This window comes from Opisthorchis viverrini, assembly GCF_000715545.1.
Source record: "Opisthorchis viverrini unplaced genomic scaffold opera_v5_174, whole genome shotgun sequence".
Classification (NCBI taxonomy): Eukaryota; Metazoa; Platyhelminthes; class Trematoda; order Opisthorchiida; family Opisthorchiidae; genus Opisthorchis; species Opisthorchis viverrini.
In genome coordinates, this window is record NW_008751832.1 from 908,425 (window position 1) to 926,350 (window position 17,926).

At 44.7% G+C, this 17,926-nt stretch overlaps 1 protein-coding gene across 1 annotated transcript in view; it reads right to left on the bottom strand.

Moving 5' to 3' along the window:
- The window catches only part of T265_07562 (hypothetical protein), a gene marked incomplete at both ends in the record, with an annotated part of 41,504 nt that overhangs the window by 20,318 nt on the left and 3,260 nt on the right, over positions 1-17,926 (bottom strand). The window contains 2 exons of the mRNA XM_009173112.1: positions 7,457-7,535; positions 12,904-13,002. Of these exons, the coding sequence (XP_009171376.1) occupies positions 7,457-7,535; positions 12,904-13,002 (178 nt within the window). The remainder of the gene's footprint in view (positions 1-7,456; positions 7,536-12,903; positions 13,003-17,926) is intronic.

Sequence of the window (17,926 nt, forward strand, 5' to 3'; positions counted from 1 at the left end):
CAGTCTGGTGAGCCTATACCAAAGGGGGAAGCACTGGACTCGAGTTTCACTCTCGTTAGGGCTCATCAGCAATGCATATATTCTTGACCCTGGCGGGGTTAGAATTCCCAACATCTGACATGCGAGGGGAGCGTGCTAGCACTTCCCAGCCGGAGCTAGATAAACGCACTTGAATTATTTATGGCCGTTGGATGGGGCAACGTATCCGTGCTTGAGCAACGTGTTTATTTTACTCGACTCCTAGAATGATGACCCGATAGTTTCCCTGGGTCGATCGACTGACCCGCCTGTCAGGTCTTCCCGGTCGGGCGGCTCCACGGACGTTAGAAACCTGCCGAAGAGTGTTTGATTAGTTGTAGGTGGTTGCGGGACTTTTTGAATTTGCATCCACATTGGTCTCGTTTGAACGGTCCTCCAAAGGGGGGAAGCACTGGACTCCTATCAGAGCTCATCAGGAGTGCATATTCGTGGCTATGCCGGAGGTGGAATTCCGGACATATGACATGCAAAGCGAGTGTCTTTACAGTAATCCGTCATCGTACGCTGGGCGCACCTAGATAACGACTTCTGGGCAGGCGAACGTTTTCTCACTGGTGCGCATGCCCCGAATTCATATTAATTCCTGTCCACCCTATCACCCAGATAGTGTGGCAATACGATTGAGGCAATAATCTGACCCAACACAAGGATTCTCTCCACTCCTGATTCAACGTCCGGTCATAGGCCGATGTCTATCTTTTTCTTTTTTCAGGATTACTGAGGATTGCTATTAAACAGTTCGTTCTTACCGTGTTGCTTTCCGTGTGTGGAACGAGTTTTTGCATGCATTGCTCTAGACGAAAAAATCCCACTGGCTCCTGCACCACGTTTTCAGGTAGTGAGAAGTGATTCCAGTCTTTAAATGTTCTACCATTTTGTTTTAGAATCTGCCCCTCCCACGAAAAGTTACAACCCAACCGCTGAAAGATACCAACAACATCTGTTCTCCTGAGAACTAATTAGTTCGTGCTTTATGCATTCTTCAGAAGGAAGTTGTTTTATTTGAAAACGCCTAGTAGTTTTAAACAATAGCTCTCCCCCTCCAAGGAACGCCCACCCTGCTGACCTACAGAAACCGTGTTATTCTCAGAAGTGCTCTCTCTTGGGGGTCGAACGCTTTCTGTAAAGCTGGCATAGACACAAAGTGACATGAAAGGACGTAGATTGACTTGTTCCACTTTTTTATCAGAAAGAAAACCGCAGCAAAGAGAGAGTAATAGGGTGACATTCTAATGTTCTTTTCATCAGTCGTTTTGCCCAGTTGATTCGACGACTTAGGGGTAAAAACAAACGAAAAATACGGAACGTCTCTAACGTTTGCTCTCCTCCTCAAGGCATTCTTCTTGCGATAGCCTGCTCTTCGCTGCTATCTCTTGTTCCCCTCATCACTGAGCACACAGGTTTGTCAGAGAGAATTCTGAGACGCAATGAAACCCGAAAGTAATCCAATGTTCATATTTTCCGGAAATAGACACACGCAGTTACCCTCTTCTTGCAGCTTGATGAAATCTGCGCGTTTCAAAGCAGTCCTGTGGATTTCTGAAATGCGTGCGTGCATTGTGGTGTTGCATCAACCCAAGTAATATTAGCCACACTTTTGTATATGTGTACTTGTCCCACGGCGTCAGTTCTAGAAGTCGAGCTGTGGAGGCTTTATTCCAAAGTGCACCCTCCCGCTGATTCGGCGACACTGATAGCGTTGTCTACGAGTGGATACGCGTCGTTTTCACCTCAACTGAGCGGCCGTAGTTTTGCGTACGAGGTGGCGTGCGCAGCCAAGCGGCATTCACCTCGGAATCACCTACTTTGGAAAGCAGTCTATTTCCCGTAATACAGGGATTGAGCTATTTCGCATCTTTCCTGGGAGTACACTTTTTTGGAGGGGAGGTGAGTGGTGGGGTGGGGTAACTCCTTACTCCACCGTCGGTCACAAGTGCACGTTAAAGCGTTCGTTACGGAAGCGCACACGAAAGCGGGTCGAGCAGGTGTCTGGTCGTTTACCTGATTTGAATATTTCGCGACCTACTATACTATGCGACCTTGTCAAACCAGACAGCTTGTAATTTTGAAGTGTAGGTCATGAAACACTGCAGTGTTTACCATGTGTTTCGGTCGATCAGTACGCGCCTAACTGCACTCTGTCAATCAGGGTCATATCGAAGCTATACACTAATCTGTTGTAATACATGAGGGCTGTATTACTATACCATGCTGCTCGATCAATCAACAGGCGATATATATATATATATATCATAACATATCATATATATATATATCATAACAGATAGAAGATTACGAATCTTTTAACGAATGAATGCTCGAAACACAACTCGACTTCATATGGCACTCGACAGGGAACGTTCGAGGTGATCTGACCACCAAACCTGTCACTGGAGTTAGCCAAGGTAATTAGGTTTCCGAAGTTGGGTCGTACCACTGTTTGGTCAATAAAATAATATATTGTTTTCACGGTAGATAATGCAGGTGAGGATATCTTATTTTACGCTGTACCTGTTAGACGCCCTGCCACGACGACCGCAAACGCAATAGTTCAACTAGACAGAACAGTGTAAACTGGCCTTGAACAATCGATCGCGGCATATGACGGACGCACTTTGCTACACATCAAGCCCCATAATTTTTAAGTGAAGGCAAGACAAAGACCGCATAAATCATATTCATTGGCGTGAAAATTCACGTCTATACCAGCGGCTGTCCCGTGGACGGTGGGGCCCTATGGCATGCAACAAAATGTATCTCTCACGTGGACACAACACTCAGTTTCACAGTCTCAGTGTCATGGTTAATTAAAAATGCGAATTCGATTGCTTTTCTAATCTTAAAACGAGAAGAAAGTGGTATGGCTGTTGAACTTTTCTTTTCGGGTCGATTCTGAATCTGAAGAATTCCAGTAAGGCGCGGAAGACTATCACAGTTCACAAGTTCACAAGTTCACGTGCAATCCTTGGAGAAGATATCTGTAGGAATACGCAGTCAGTGAAATCTTCCAGAATATTTCAACCCTCTTTTCTGTGGTTGGTCAGTGGACGACGGGCTTTCGGCATGTCACGAAGACTGAATCGATTCCCTCTTGTGACCGCCACAGTTTGCTCAAGTAGTGATTCTGCTTGTTTGTTTACAAACCACTCTCCAGTTAGCAGCTCACCACCCTATTTTTGGCTTCACGGCTGCCGTGGTTTGTTTACGCCGGTCGCATTGCGTGTGCTGGTCGCGCTAGCCCGATGATTCATCGAATATGTACGTGCTAATGGAACAGAGCTTCCTCATCTGGCATGTGTTCATCCTACCGCATAGGTATGCGGAAATGTACAAGTGTTGCGATCTATCAAACACGGTTGTGAACAAACGGACGAAAGCCCCATTTTGTTAGGCCTTGTAGGCGATATTCACCTCTTTTGTTTCCATTTTTATCCTCGCCTTGATGGATTACTTGTGAAGTACGTTTGAAGCATTTAAGCACGAAGTGTAAATAGGTGGATTAGTAGTATTCAGGTTAAAGTGTCTGGCAGTGATGTCGACTGTCACGCGCTTAACGCGTTCGTTAGACAACAGCCGTTAGCATTATGTACTCTCATCTCATTTGCCTAGGGAGCTGTCGTTGCTGCAGAGTAGCCGTATCAGTCGGAGCAGGTCGCATCTCTTACTGCTTGTTTTGAGTAGGATCGATGTAAGTGGAACAGTTCCGTGTTCATTAGAGTTTGCTGCTCCACTGTTCTTCGAGTGTTGTAGGCGAATCCCCCTGACGACTTATCCTAATTTGGCTGAAGATGGTGAGGAAATTCAGAATCTAGTTGTATATTTTGTGACGAGTGTGGCTGCTGCTGATTTTCTTTTCAGTAGCACCACTGCGATTTAGGTACTGTACAGTTCAATCTGATGATGTCACATATCGGTGTGAGCATATCGTCCCACTACGAACTGCATACCATCTTTGGAGTGTGGTTTGGATCCTAGTGCATGATATCCGCATGGGTGGATGGATATAATGATCTAGCGAACTCAAAAACATAAGGCGTAGCTAGTACCACCGCTTCACCAGTCCCTCCCCATGTAGCTTGCAAGTAAAACTTTGTGAAAGTTCCACATCACATGGTGAGAACCCCCCACTAAAAACCGACTGATCCAGTGCTAGGAACACCTTACTGACCAATGAATAACAAGAGGAATATTCTGAGGACTCCAACCGGAAGCTTAATTTTGAGGAATACCATAGTCCAAACCGGGCGGCTACTGAACTTAAAGCCCAACCACCCAGTGTTTTCAGCAGCTTGAGGAACAGACAACACAGTTCGGCTGACACTTTCCTGGAAACACACTGTTCCTTGAGTTAGTAAAACTGTTTAACCTATTGAGGGATCCTTGAACTTCCTCTAAAAGTGTGCGGGCTGCTGTCAAGCGACGTTTCACCGTTCAGTAGTTTAGAATCATCCTAGTCATCCTGATGTCGTCGCATCACCATGTTCTAAACGGCTCAATACACATCTGGAGATTTATTTTATTTTGTCGAATTTTTCGAATAAATCCTTCGTTGAGGTTTTCCTTGAGCTTGAGATAGCTCAGTCGTTAAGGGACGAGCTTACTGACCGGAAGGTTCGTGATTCGAACCCGACCTCTGCATTTTGACTGGTCTAAACTTCGGTAACTTGGCAGTATCCCGGCCGTCGTGCTTCTTCGGGTGGCCATGGCAGCTAGGCACCGAAAGAGGGTTAGAAATGACCATGATGATTCCCTTCAGTTAAACGAAAGGCTGTCTCGGGGTTCGAGCCTGCTGATGTTCAAAATACTGGGACATTCACGTTTTTAACTCTAAGATGCAATAAGTGTAGCTAATCTAAAAGATACAGCAAAGTTAGTTTGTACACTTACTATTCGGAGTCTATGTGTTCAGCTTCGAAACCAAAAACAGTTCGTTTACGGCGAAAGTGGGACGAAGCCAGTCACATTTTGCCACGTGCACTGCTTAATTTAAAGACAAGCTGATGGCTTGTGTTAAGGTGTTCTGTGTATTCCGGTTGTGATTAATTAAGCCCGCCTCGCTGAACGCCGTTGATTAATCCGTACCGACCGGGTCGGTGCAAACAAAACACCTTAACACAAGACATCAGTTTTTCATGGACTAAAAAGCTGAAGCAAGTAGCCTTATTTGTTAGATGAGGTTTCCGCATGGGCGAACACAAAAACTGTACTCTTTGAAGAAACTCCTAATTGAGGCAAATATGGAGTGCCCACAGAACCGTATTGCTTTGGTTTCAGTCATCGATAAATGACCCACTTTAGCGGGGTGAGTTGAAGGTCGAGGAACTTTACAGATTATTCGAATGTCTGTAACCAAGTAAGCGCCTTCGGTTAAATGGAACCGAATGACGCTGGGAGTCGATTTTTCGAAGAGGCGTTTTTGGGAAGGTGCTCACAGATTTCACCTGTAATTAGTTGTGATAAGATGCGCTGGATTAAAATCGACATTCTTAGACTCTGTGGTCTGCCCTGGGTTAGGGTTCCCAGCTTTTCTTGTTTCACTACTCCCCTTTTTGTGATCACCATGGTTTTTGAGACCTTAACTTTCTCCGTTATTTCATTACCTTATTAGTTTGCCAGGCAACGAGATTTGTCTTTGTTCTGTTTCACTTGATGCTGCACATAGACGTGGGAGTTAGCCAGGTTCCATTTCGGCTACTTTGCGAGTACTCACCGTGTGTTGTTCTTATCTCTGTAGTTATTTAATACTCCGTGATCAGTTTGTCGCGTTCGGGCGGTCAGACATATGGCCTCGTTGTCTGGCGAAATGCCCCTATACGTTTAGGTTGCAGCATATATGGAGGGATAACGTGTTGTAACGGTGGCCATCTATTGGTTACGCCTGCACTGAGCCAGACTACGCGATAAGGAGAAGGCAGAGAACTCTGGACACGGCTGTATTGTCAGGACAAAACACGCAGAGCTTCTGCGCAGATATAAAGGACGAATAAATGGCCAAATATGGTCGTTCACCTGTTCGTCCTGTACAGCCAATGGCAGTGTTCCTTTGTGAACACTGGTCTTATATTGCTAAGCCGCCGTGTTTGGTAAGCTCTGCCAACGCACCTACTTTCCGAAACGTTCGTACCGATGATAAAGGACGAATAAATGGCCAAATATGGTCGTTCACCTGTTCGTCCTGTACAGCCAATGGCAGTGTTCCTTTGTGAACACTGGTCTTATATTGCTAAGCCGCCGTGTTTGGTAAGCTCTGCCAACGCACCTACTTTCCGAAACGTGTCGTACCGATGGTGGCCTTGGGGATGCGTCACCCTCTGCACGTGTGCTTGTTTCATGTCTGGGCGCGTCCTGACATAACGTACCGTGGTATCTTGTTATATTCATTGTCTTGATGGCAAAACCTTAATGCGAATACTTTTGCTGACTGAGTACAGCTGTATGGCTGAATGACAATACTGGCCATGACAAATCCAGTTAGTGACATTGTCCACAATGTCTATTGCGCTTCTGAAATCTGACATCCACGGCAAATTTACTTACCGTTGGTTACGAAGTTCTGTTCAACCCGAGGTTGGTAGTCGGACGAAACAACTCTGGTTGGTTGTGTGAGCAAAAAGGAAATTTGTTTTGCGGTTTATTAACTGAACTCATCATCATTATCATCAGAACCATTGTAGACAGCAATGCCCCGGGTTTCACAGACTGGCGCTTGACTGTCATGAGTTCCTGGAGGTGTGGGCACCTCGGAATGATTGTATTAGCCCCTTCCTCATCCGCTTTTATTCTTTTCTTCACAACAAGGCTTTCAGATAAATTATTATTGTTCGACAGGGAAGGACTGCCGTCGATGATGTTGATGAACCTCACATGTTTCAGCCTTGAGTTGCTTGTATGGCCCTGTTTTTGTAAATGCTGATGTCAAAAATCCAGCATCACACAAATAGTTGGATACGGCTTGGCTGAAAAAACACTCGAAATGGGGTGAGGCTGACCGTGTCTATTCAGTAGGATTGTATTAACAAAGTTGAATGCAACAAGTCAGTCATTTCACTGACTCAGGGACCGATTTCATTGACCAAGAGACAACGGTACCCCCTGGGACCATGGTCCCTGTTTGTGAAACACTGAATTAGTCCAAAACAATCTTCTGGTCTTCAGGTCAAAGGCGAAACATGTGTGGTCACAAGTATGCTCCTCCAGAGTCTGGACTCCTCTCGGTGATTTCACACCAGTTACCGCCGCTTTTTAGTTAGGCGCTCGAATCTATCCCCATCGATTGAGAATTCCACTCATCCGCATGCATAATCCTAGGGGTTCCAGCAATACCCCGCCCAAGTATCATATTGGCATCAGTTACATCGATAAAAGTAATCTTACCGTAGCAGTTGCCTGATGAGATCAATAGGAACATCCTACTTACTGCCGATGCTAATGCTATCACTGGTTTTCCAGCTATCACCATTTGCATCTCCCACCAAATCTTTCTGATGGTTACTTGCCTGAGTGACAGTTAAGAGTCAATTAATCCCGCTTCTCTCCGCTGTCTCTCCGCAATTTAAATGAATGATGTACCGACGTTCCTTATATTTTGATAAGGTTGGGGAAATACTACCCGAACCATTTCTTTTTTCATTGCATCACTACTCACATTTTGGGCGCATTGACCTCAACAAGAGATTTTTCATACCTGCTAAATTTTTAGCCATTGTTCGCCACTTCTGCCTATCCAGTATGAATACTTAAAATTTACATGGGAATCGCAAACATGTGTTTCCTAATTCTGGTCAAGGTTCGTGCTTGAAATTTAAGCTTCATCTTGTAAAGCTGACTTGAATCAAGTTTCTTTTGCCACACGTTATCTCTGAAGTAGGCCAGAAGCACATTGTTCTGTTGTGCTTCGCGATACCATTTTTAACCCACGCTGGTCACTGGTCTGATCGGAAATGCCATCATTCGGCTGGGAAGATACGCACGAGTTCATAGATTTGACACCAACCACAAAACGTCATCACACTTCATAAATATTCCCCTGTAAAACAACCCACTATTCATGTAATTTCATCAGTGACGAGGGAGAGACACAGATATCACAAAGTGCACACTTAGATAACTACAACCACGTTTTACGCACAACATACGGTGTCTGTGTTTTTGCTAGAAATATTTGCCGACAAAAATTCGCCCCTAGCCCCGGTTTTTCAGACTCATCATTGTTCAAATTAAAGGCAACATACAGTACTGGCACACAGTACACGGACTGAGACTAGAGGATAAAGAGACAGGAGATCAGCGACAGTTTTCAGAGTTTGATGTATCATGCAACCTAATTGGCTCCACCATAGCGGAGGAGACTGACAATGGATTGCCAGTCTCGAAAGTGAACTAGGTTAACCCGATTAGTTGAGTCGATTGTAACAGTATTCGGTCTAGAATTTTCACGCGTTTTCGGTGTTCCGAGCCACTAAAACGAATCTAGAAACTGATTCACTGTCTGACACATAGAGCAAGAAAAATTTGCATACCAGATACCGTAGACCAAGAACTTAGTAAAGTGTGCGGAAAACATTGTACTGAGACGGCTATATGGTTCGCGTAGATCAAACGGTACACTGGGGATGGCTGAAATGAGATTGCTAATAACAGGGATATCGCAACCAAACTGATTGTCAGAGGTCCTCCACTATCGCTTGGCAAGCCTTGAGTGGCTTTTTTCAAGTCTTCCTGTTTCATCGGCAAGCTGATCGATAAGGCACAATCGAGGTCGTTTTCCGTGAATCTTATTCCCTCCCATTCAACACGGAACAATTTCTTCGGTTCAGCCATTCGCGGAACTTACGGCTGATTCTGATCTGGTTTACCCGAATCTAAGACGTTTTGCTTCCTGGAAGGTTGAAAAACGATGTTAGATTCAATCAGAACTTACTAGAAAAATCAGCAGGGTTCAGGATGCATGAAGTCACTCATAATGCATTACGGAAAGATGGCATTTTGGCTGGGCCCATTGGCCGCACAATGCTCACAGCTGCAAAATCTTTGCGAGTGGAATAGAACTTTTTGCACCAAAACGTTGCATTTTGTTGCATATGTTCTCAAACCAAAAATCATACTAATCTACATTGATATGTTCGCAGCCCGCCAAATTTCATTGTCTACTGACGGAAAAGTATGGAGGAATACTTTCCAAGCATCGCTGTGGTCCCGGGATGCCTAGATGGGACTCAAAACTTTGAACTAGTACTCTGAACTCAATTGAATGTCTCTTTTAGTCCATCAGGGACACGTTGTATCTTTTGAAAATTCAACTCCATTGTGCGAATACTGAGTGCCCATTTTGGCTGCTTCTCATTGAATCGCGCGGAAGTCGTGCCCCCAAATTTGATCTCATATCTTCCCCTTATCCATCCGCGGTATCCAAGATCCTGTTGCAGCTGTATACAAGCCTTGTCATCATGCTTCACGCATGTTTGTGATGATTAGTGGCCATAACTATGTACAAAACAGCTGGACGATGAAATAGTTTGGCTGGGATGAAGTATTTATTCAATTCGGTAGCACGCGTAGGGACGTTGCTGTTTTCAAGTAGCACTTTTTGTACTTGTTGTCCACGAAAAATAGAAAGGGATACTTGTCAAATGCACCCGTTCATTTGTTCTCTCAGCTAGACAATTCAGCTCCAAACTGTTCATCCGCAATCAACGTGACATCGTCAGTGCGTTGTTTGAGTACGGAGCTTAGCGGTACGTCATTGGTTCCATTTCTGGTGACTAACTACTCAACGACCTGGTTCGCTATCTGAGCTGCCAACATTCTTCTCATCAGCAAATTATTAAGCATCTGGGTGTAGTTATCGACCACAGTTCCCCATCTCATTCTGTCGTGGAATGCTATGCCATAAAAAAAACCATCATTGTGAGTACAGCTCCCGTGAAAGATAGGATAAGGGAATGAATTGCCAATCCGCAACACGATATGCTTCTTGGTACCTACAAAGCAAAGGGAATCCTTGGGTGGTGGCACCTTGTAACGTGTTACATAATTAGATCGGATCTTCTCTATTATCTCGAGTTCTCACATAAAGCGTTGTCCTCATTCATGGGATGCGAACCTGAAAGGTAAAGGGGCACTGGTCTACACCACCCACCCTGTGAATGCGATCTATTTTTACCCAACCCCTCACTATCCCAGAATGAATCAATACAGAGTCAGTACATAACCTTGCTCGATACGTTTGCAAATCATACGACACTGCGATTCCGATCCGAAAGTGGTGACTTTTTTTACGGAAAACGGAATGACAGACGGCATCGTAAATAAGGCAGTTTCACAGTCTATCCTACGTCTATTTGTAGTAAAATAGGTTGTCGAATCAGCTCCTTATCAACGTTCTTAGTACTTTCTTTGTTGGTATAGTAGGCGCGAGAGTAGTGCTCTTCACAGTCGTTCATATCAGCAACCATGTGATTGGGGTCACCGCAGCACTGAACTTGGCGTCGAATAGAGAGTACATATAAGGATAAAACTCGATAAAAAATGATAACAGATCACTGATTTGGAATAGGTTATCAGATAGAGCTTTATCACTGGCTACGTGAAGTCTGCGTCACGATGAAGACATTCAACCATTGATGAAGTACATCTCTGATAAATCAACCTGACGAATGGCACGCACGAACGCAGGAATAGTCCCTTCTTATTGTACCTTGTTTCTGTGTCTTCATCTCATGCATTGTTACTTATGTTGTCTTTCAATCGGGACCCACAAATAGGACGCGGCGAAGTGATCCATCACTTAGCCTACGGAGCACGTGATCGGGAAAGCATAGCTAGTGCAGCCGAATCAAGTCATCAAGTGGACAAGCAGTTGACTTATTGCCGAAAGCCACTCGCTGCACTTGCTATTTGGATGTTCCAATGATGCGTGTACAATGCACCGCCGGTCAAAGACAATCGGTTTCTTTTTGCTTTGACAACCGTGCTCTCGTGCAATAGCCCCAAAATCGCTTAAATTAGGGTATGGTAGAGTAAACCAGAACACGTTATTCGTAGATGATGTGGCCGTCTGAAGCGATGCAACTGACCAAACAAGTAAACGCGCCGACCACCATGCAATAGCACTTTTAACGTGGAAAGTGTACTTCTGGGGACGTGAAGGCTAGTAGATGGCTACTTTCCACCAAAGAACTCTTCCACCCTTTGAAAGCCACGTAAGAATTCTGCCCATACACACGATTTCCTCTAGGAAGTCAGTATGATTGAAGCAAATCAGTTTTCGCCTCCTAGTTCCTGAACCTTGTTGCGTTGCGCAAATGGATTGCTCAGTTCGTAAAACGATATGATCCTTGGACGATCAAAACCCTATGTTTCATCTCGCCAGGGACATTTCTTTCAAAACAACGTTGACTACCCCACGGAACGTGACTCGATATGGAAAACAAGGAGACACACCGAACAGTCCTGAGCGCTACCTCAGGTGGTTCCCGTCAGCGTGCACACCGTCCTGTTACAGCGACCGTACTGGTTAGTGTAGGTAACAAAATCATTAGTATTCCAACACCAAAATGAAAGTAGCACGAGGTAATTAGGTGCATGCCTCGTGCTCTCCATACATGTGTGGTGGTTCTGTGCGTAATTCAGCGCGCGAAATGCACACATCAACTCCAGCCATGTATCAGGCAACTATTTGGCTGGTGGCTTCACTCATCCCTGGGTTGTGACCGCAACTGCATCGAGGCGAAAACGGCAATTGGCGGGGCTTGATCGTAAGTGTTGGATTCAGCTACGCACCAGCGCTTATGTTCATGTTGCTCATTCTGCTGGGGAGGTTGACGAAACTCATTCCCTCTTGGTGCCCAGGACAGCCAGCTGTGCGTGCGCGTATCGAGCTTTCAGCTGCACCCGCTGCGTTGCAAACCCTGTGTCACATCGGTTGACAGCACGTCTGCTTTAGGCCTTGTTGGACCATTGGTTATTTACAAGATCGAGTTGTCTACTCGTGCCACCATTTTGCCGTCTAATGCTGTTTGGCTCTCGTGGACGACTGGTCAAACTGTTTTGGAATTAATACTTGTGCGGTGTGATTTAGCTATGAGACAACATACGTTTTCCAAAGTATGCAGAATAAACTCAAATTCAACCAGGATCGATGTGGAACGCGATAAGTTGACAAGAAATCCAGTCGGTTCACAATACAAGGTGACGCAGAAGCTACCAACCAGTTATCGTGCTTGTGGTCGGTCGATCAGATTCCCTCTTAGCCCTTCTCGCTTTGTTTATAAGTGCAAGTAGTGAGTGGTACCATTCAATGGTGCGACCAAATCTTGCCAAGATCATCCACAGCCCAATCGGATGCAGTGTTTGGTTCTAAACTGCCGGTTTGAAATCGGAGGCTACCGGTGCAGTTGCCGAAATACGCCCCACAGACAAAGTGTAACGCCATTATCTTTCCACCTGAATCAGGTGGTTAATTCTGGGTCATTAAAAGGGTGATTTTGAACCACTTGTTGGCCCAGACAACCTGGTGTACCATCACTTATTGATCGACCGAATGTGTTTCTTGTAAGACGGATCCATGTGTTAAATTGGCTGTTCCAAACAGTTCGTTGTTGATGATTCACTACAAGGAATGTAGCGCTGCCTGTTCCTGTTGTCAGTTTTCCCTCTGATACACATTGTAAACGCGAACTGTAGCCCGTTCCATTTGGCGCATTATTAGTTATCGTGTTAGCAGCTGACTGCCGAGTGCCAGAATAATGTAATCCAATTGGGCAAGTAAATTTGGGGATGCCTAAATGGAAGGTCAAGACTCGGCCATCATCAGCATAAAAAATTCGTCGGCTAGTGATTCAAAACGTCTTTTGTGGGGCGTACTCGGTTTTTAATGCGAATGCCAGCATTAAGGATAGTTCTGAATTCATGCGCCACCACAGGAACTGTGAATGCTTTTACGTGAGTGGAGTGCATTTTGCTCTGAGTAAATAAAAAATACATAAATAGTCGTTCAGCTGTACCACTCTTTCGGTGCCTAGCTCTCATACCAGGCGAAGAAAGCATGAGGGCCAAGCTACTGTCAGGTTGCCCAAGCGTAGACAGGAGTGATCGAGATGTAGAGGTTGGGTTAGAACGACGGATCTTCCAGTCAGTAAGTTTGCGCCTTAATCACTGAGCTACCTTCCTCTGATCAATGTTGATCAAAAATTGTTGTTTCTGTTCGTGTCGTTATGAAGCCTATTCTATCGTATGTTAAATGAAGTATGTAGTGGTTTAGCAAGCTTGTACGTTAAAACGACTGCGTTGTCGGTTTCTACGTACATTCTAGAGACGTTTGAAAATGGTAGTCAACGAGGATTTCATTCGTAGTGAACCATTCGTGATCTATGAGGAGAATGCGGTCAATGATTCACCTCTTTGTTCAGTATTTTATGTCGACATTAGGCTAATTGTTCCGTGGAAATGTTATGGTTGATTACCGTTGTTTTTGTTTAATCCCGTCTCATCGAACAATCACTGAGTCGAGTATGTTGTATTTCTGGCTCCACCGGGACTTGGGATTCTTCCCGATATGAATAAGCGATTTTTTCATCCGTTCGGCAATCTACAGAATAGGTCGAAACATTATCCCCACATTGATTCGTTGGTCAACAAGGGTGTGTATTCACTTGTTGCTGATGATTGCGGACGTATTACCCAGTCAAACTTGCGTCTGTTGGCTGTTGTAGTTGGGTCGATAGAGAGAAGCTTTGCTGTTTGTGTGTTGTTTGTTGGTGTACGACTGTTCACTTGTATCACTTTTGGTCGGCAGCTGGTTGAAGATGGAGCAAACTAACGCGGGGTAGGAATTCTGTCATGACGTCGAGCGTCGGCTACTGTATGGAAGGGAAGCTGTTTGACACGAGACGCTGATCGTGTGCATTCTTTGAAATTAACTGGTAGACAGCTGTTGTTTATGCTTACATAGTTTGTCTGTGTTTTCTCAATGCCTTCGTAAAGTGTTATTTTGTACCATTTCGGTGAATCGCCACGTGTGTATTACGCGGAGGAGAATTCCGAGGACCACAAGTCAGATGTGAGGAAAGAATGTATCCGATGCCAATGTGAGATTTGGTAGTCTTCGGTGCAGGTAGTTCAGAAGAGGACTACTTTCACAAGACGATTAAAACTTCCATCTGAGAAGCCGTCACTCTAGGAACCAGCCAACACGTGTGACAACGTGACGTACATTTTCAAGGTATTCCATGGAGAACTTGACTGATTATTGACACAAATTTGGTTGATCCCGTAGAGGCGGGGGGGGGGGGGGGGGGTTCCCGTAGCGGCGGGTGGGGGGAGGGGTGGATACTTAGACGTGTAGTGTCCGGTACATGAACTTATTGCAGTTTACTCAGCAAGAATGGGTGATTCAAACGGTAGGAAAGGGACTGGGCAAACATGGACTGATGGTGACGACAGCCTTATTCTGGCCGTGAGCACACAGGTGCCAAAACACACTGACATGAGACCCGTGTACAGATGCACCAATCAGGTGAAGCTACACAAGTACGTCAAGTCAACAACTGTGCATCCACACACTTGCTAATGTGTACATGGCACATGTAGACGGAGAGAGATGCAAACTGGACTTAACCCGTAAATGAGAGTGAGGGGAGCAGTTGCACGATTCAGTCAACACGTGAAGTGCAAACCGACAGGTTGAGGCATTAGAAATGTTGCTGAAAGCCGTAATTTTGATAGGATTTACTCAATCTGGAGTCGAAAGTGTTTGCTCGAGAAAGCAACCAGATCAGGTATAGCCCCAGCGCGTAATCACGCGTTACAACAAGCCCAAGGTACATGACGGTACCGTTGTACCACTACGATTTCAAGCAAGAAAATTTTTGTTTGGTTCTTAACTACTATCGTTGGTGTACACTCAGCGACACCTAAACCATTTGAAAATTTCATGGTATTGTGTGAACGCCGACATTATCAAATTATACCCAATTGCACTCGAAAAAAAATACAAAGAACGAGGTCGATGATACGGAGTGAATGGAGGATGACATTTCGGACAAAAGGACCGTGAAACAGGTGCAGAAGAATGTAAAACTGTCGTTTTAGAAACTACAACGAAACCATGAGTACACTAAATACAAAAAAGTTTGTTATTCAGTCAACTGCGGCAATTGTTGAGGCAAAATCGTTCAGCTGTAACACCCTTTCGATGCCTCGCTGCCATGCCACTCGAAGGAAACACGAGGGCTTGGATACTGCCAGTTTGCTCAAGCATAGGCAGGGGAAGTCGAGAGGCAGAGGTCGGGTTCGAACCACAGACCTTTCGGTCACTGAATTCGCGCTCCAACCACAGCCATTTCGCCCCCTGCACTGTACGACATAAGTATTACCCACATCTGCATTGTTTGTCCTAATTGGATTTTGACTGCACAATGCTAGAACAGAGTTGTATTAGGTGTACACATTGACTTGAAAGACTAGCGACCAATATTGCACCTTTAAACAGTTGTAGCGTGGCAAGAAGTCGCTGCCTGCAGTGTGTCCACAATAAAATGTGTGATTCTATGTTTGGCAGCGGCCAAGAAATCCTATCTGGTTAGACTGATTAGGTGATGTATCAACCACCATACACCGAAAAAGCTTTGTGAATCTATAAGTCACAAGTAGTTTGTTTTCCTATACATGTATTCTTGTCACCAAATCTGTCTGGAAACTAGTTGTGCAAAGCGCGTTGTTCGACATGGTTTGATTACGCTCAGCGCATGCGATTGATTTCAGCATCCTCGATTACCCACAGTGTCCATCCCTATCGTCAGCTCTGTGTCGCTGTCCACCCACGCGAATTCGGCAATTTTGTCTGGGACACGCGAACAATAATGAGCAGGAATTTCAAACAACTGTCCAAATATGGGGTTTTAACGATGGCCTTGACGGAGGACATGCGCCTGGGAATCGATCATTTGGCCTGTTTGTCCGCTGTGGAAAGCCTAGCTCCAGTTTTGCTGGCGGATTTGTGATTTATGGGTAAATTAACCAAACTGGATATGGTTGTAGACCCTTCAGCATTCACGGCCGTTTAAATGAATTTGGAATCGGGAGGGGAATGAGTGGACTTCAAGTCACAGATTATGTCATTGTTCTGCCGTGGGTCTATGGAAACTTGAACAGAGCAATTGATGTGCGACCGAATTTTCCTGTTTGTAATTTTTTTAAATGACAACGCCAAAAAAGTTACTTCTGTCAATTTGTAATGTACTATTCATAAGGTTGCTGAAAATCCACCGACAGCCCACGACAGCTTTCGCCCTTCTTGGGGCTCATCAGATAGGCGCAGTCCCCGGGTTTCCGTCAATCTTGTGTTCTGCTTGAAACCAAATTGCACGAAATTAGCGAATATACACTTATCTGCAAACTAATTTGGTTCTTTCGAGAGACTCACAGCGATGCCCTCGATATCGATATGGTCGTGTGCACACCCAATTGTGTTATGCGAGTTCATGTCAAAAAATCTGTTTTATTCGATTGCGTCGTGTGTAAAAACAAAACATTCCTTATGAAGTTCTCCATGTCGACGTGTGGTGCTAATGTCAACGTGACGTTTCGACAAGAATTCTCAGATGGTCTGACTGGAATCTTGAAACACCCGTACAGTTACGTAGAAAACCGAATTCACTAGGGGTATCTATATTATGGCATGAAGCATGAGGTGTTGTGGAAACGTGTGTTGGCACCCTAAACTGTCAGCAAGTCAGATTACTGTTAGAAAACTTTGAAGTTTCCGTACGAATGAATTTACCTCACATTATTACTGCCTTGAAATGCAGATGGTTCGGTTCAGGGTCCTCCAATACTGTAGATCTAGGTAGACGCACACACGCACACTCTTCTACATGCTCAGTGGTTAGTAGTTAGCCTGCTGCAGTTGTGTCCAGCGCTGGTCCTCTCTGTGTCTCGTCACTTTCGTGCTCCCACCAGCTTTGCGATCCTGTCACACATTTCTATGATCTTAAATGCATGCTGTGGGTGTACTGAAGTGTTAGTTACTAGTCTACATCACCCAGAATAAATTTTGATCACAGGAGACCTGACAGAAAAAAATTTTCCCCGCCAGGAAAGATGTATGACTTAGGTTTAAGAATTTAATCCGGATACATTGAGAAATGTATCGGAACTTCTTAACAAGGAATGGTCGGTGTAAGGTTTTGATCGATAACAACGAGCCAACGGTGTGGTAAAACGATGCAGCTATCACACTGTATTAGTTCGTACGCTCGATTGGTGATGCAGCTACAAAACTTCATGATTAGCTTTTTTCTGTATTCAGTATTCCTTGCTTTTTTCTACACAAAATTGAGAAAAATCATAAAAGGCTGAAAAAGCGCCAGGTGTATCACGTGTAACCAACAGAATGGGATGTAACAGTTCAAATAATCGAAGCGCCAGATTATCAAAAGTCGATTCGAACGAAGTTCGTTTTTCGGGTTACCAGTACACGTCCACTAATCCCAGCCTATTGCACATGCAACTATCTTCCGTCCTTACTGTGATCGTCTTGCGTTTACACTCACCATTCTCCTAACCCACTCAAGTTTAGCACTGATCTGATGACCTGATGAGCTGAAGGTCATTAAGCTCCCGAGCAAATTAGTCACTGACTTCGAGAAATACACTCATTTGCAAATCAATTTGGTTTTCACGAGAGACTCAACTGAATCTCTCGTTTATGATATGTGAGTTGTTTCCTTTATGAGAATATACTGCGATATCTCGAATATCGTGCCAACTGATTCATGAGGCGGCCCGTGTGTAGCACATTCAGCTGGAGGACATCATAAACGAGAGATTCAATTGAGTCGCCCGTGAAAACCAAATTGATTTGCAAATGAGTGTATTTCTCGAAAAC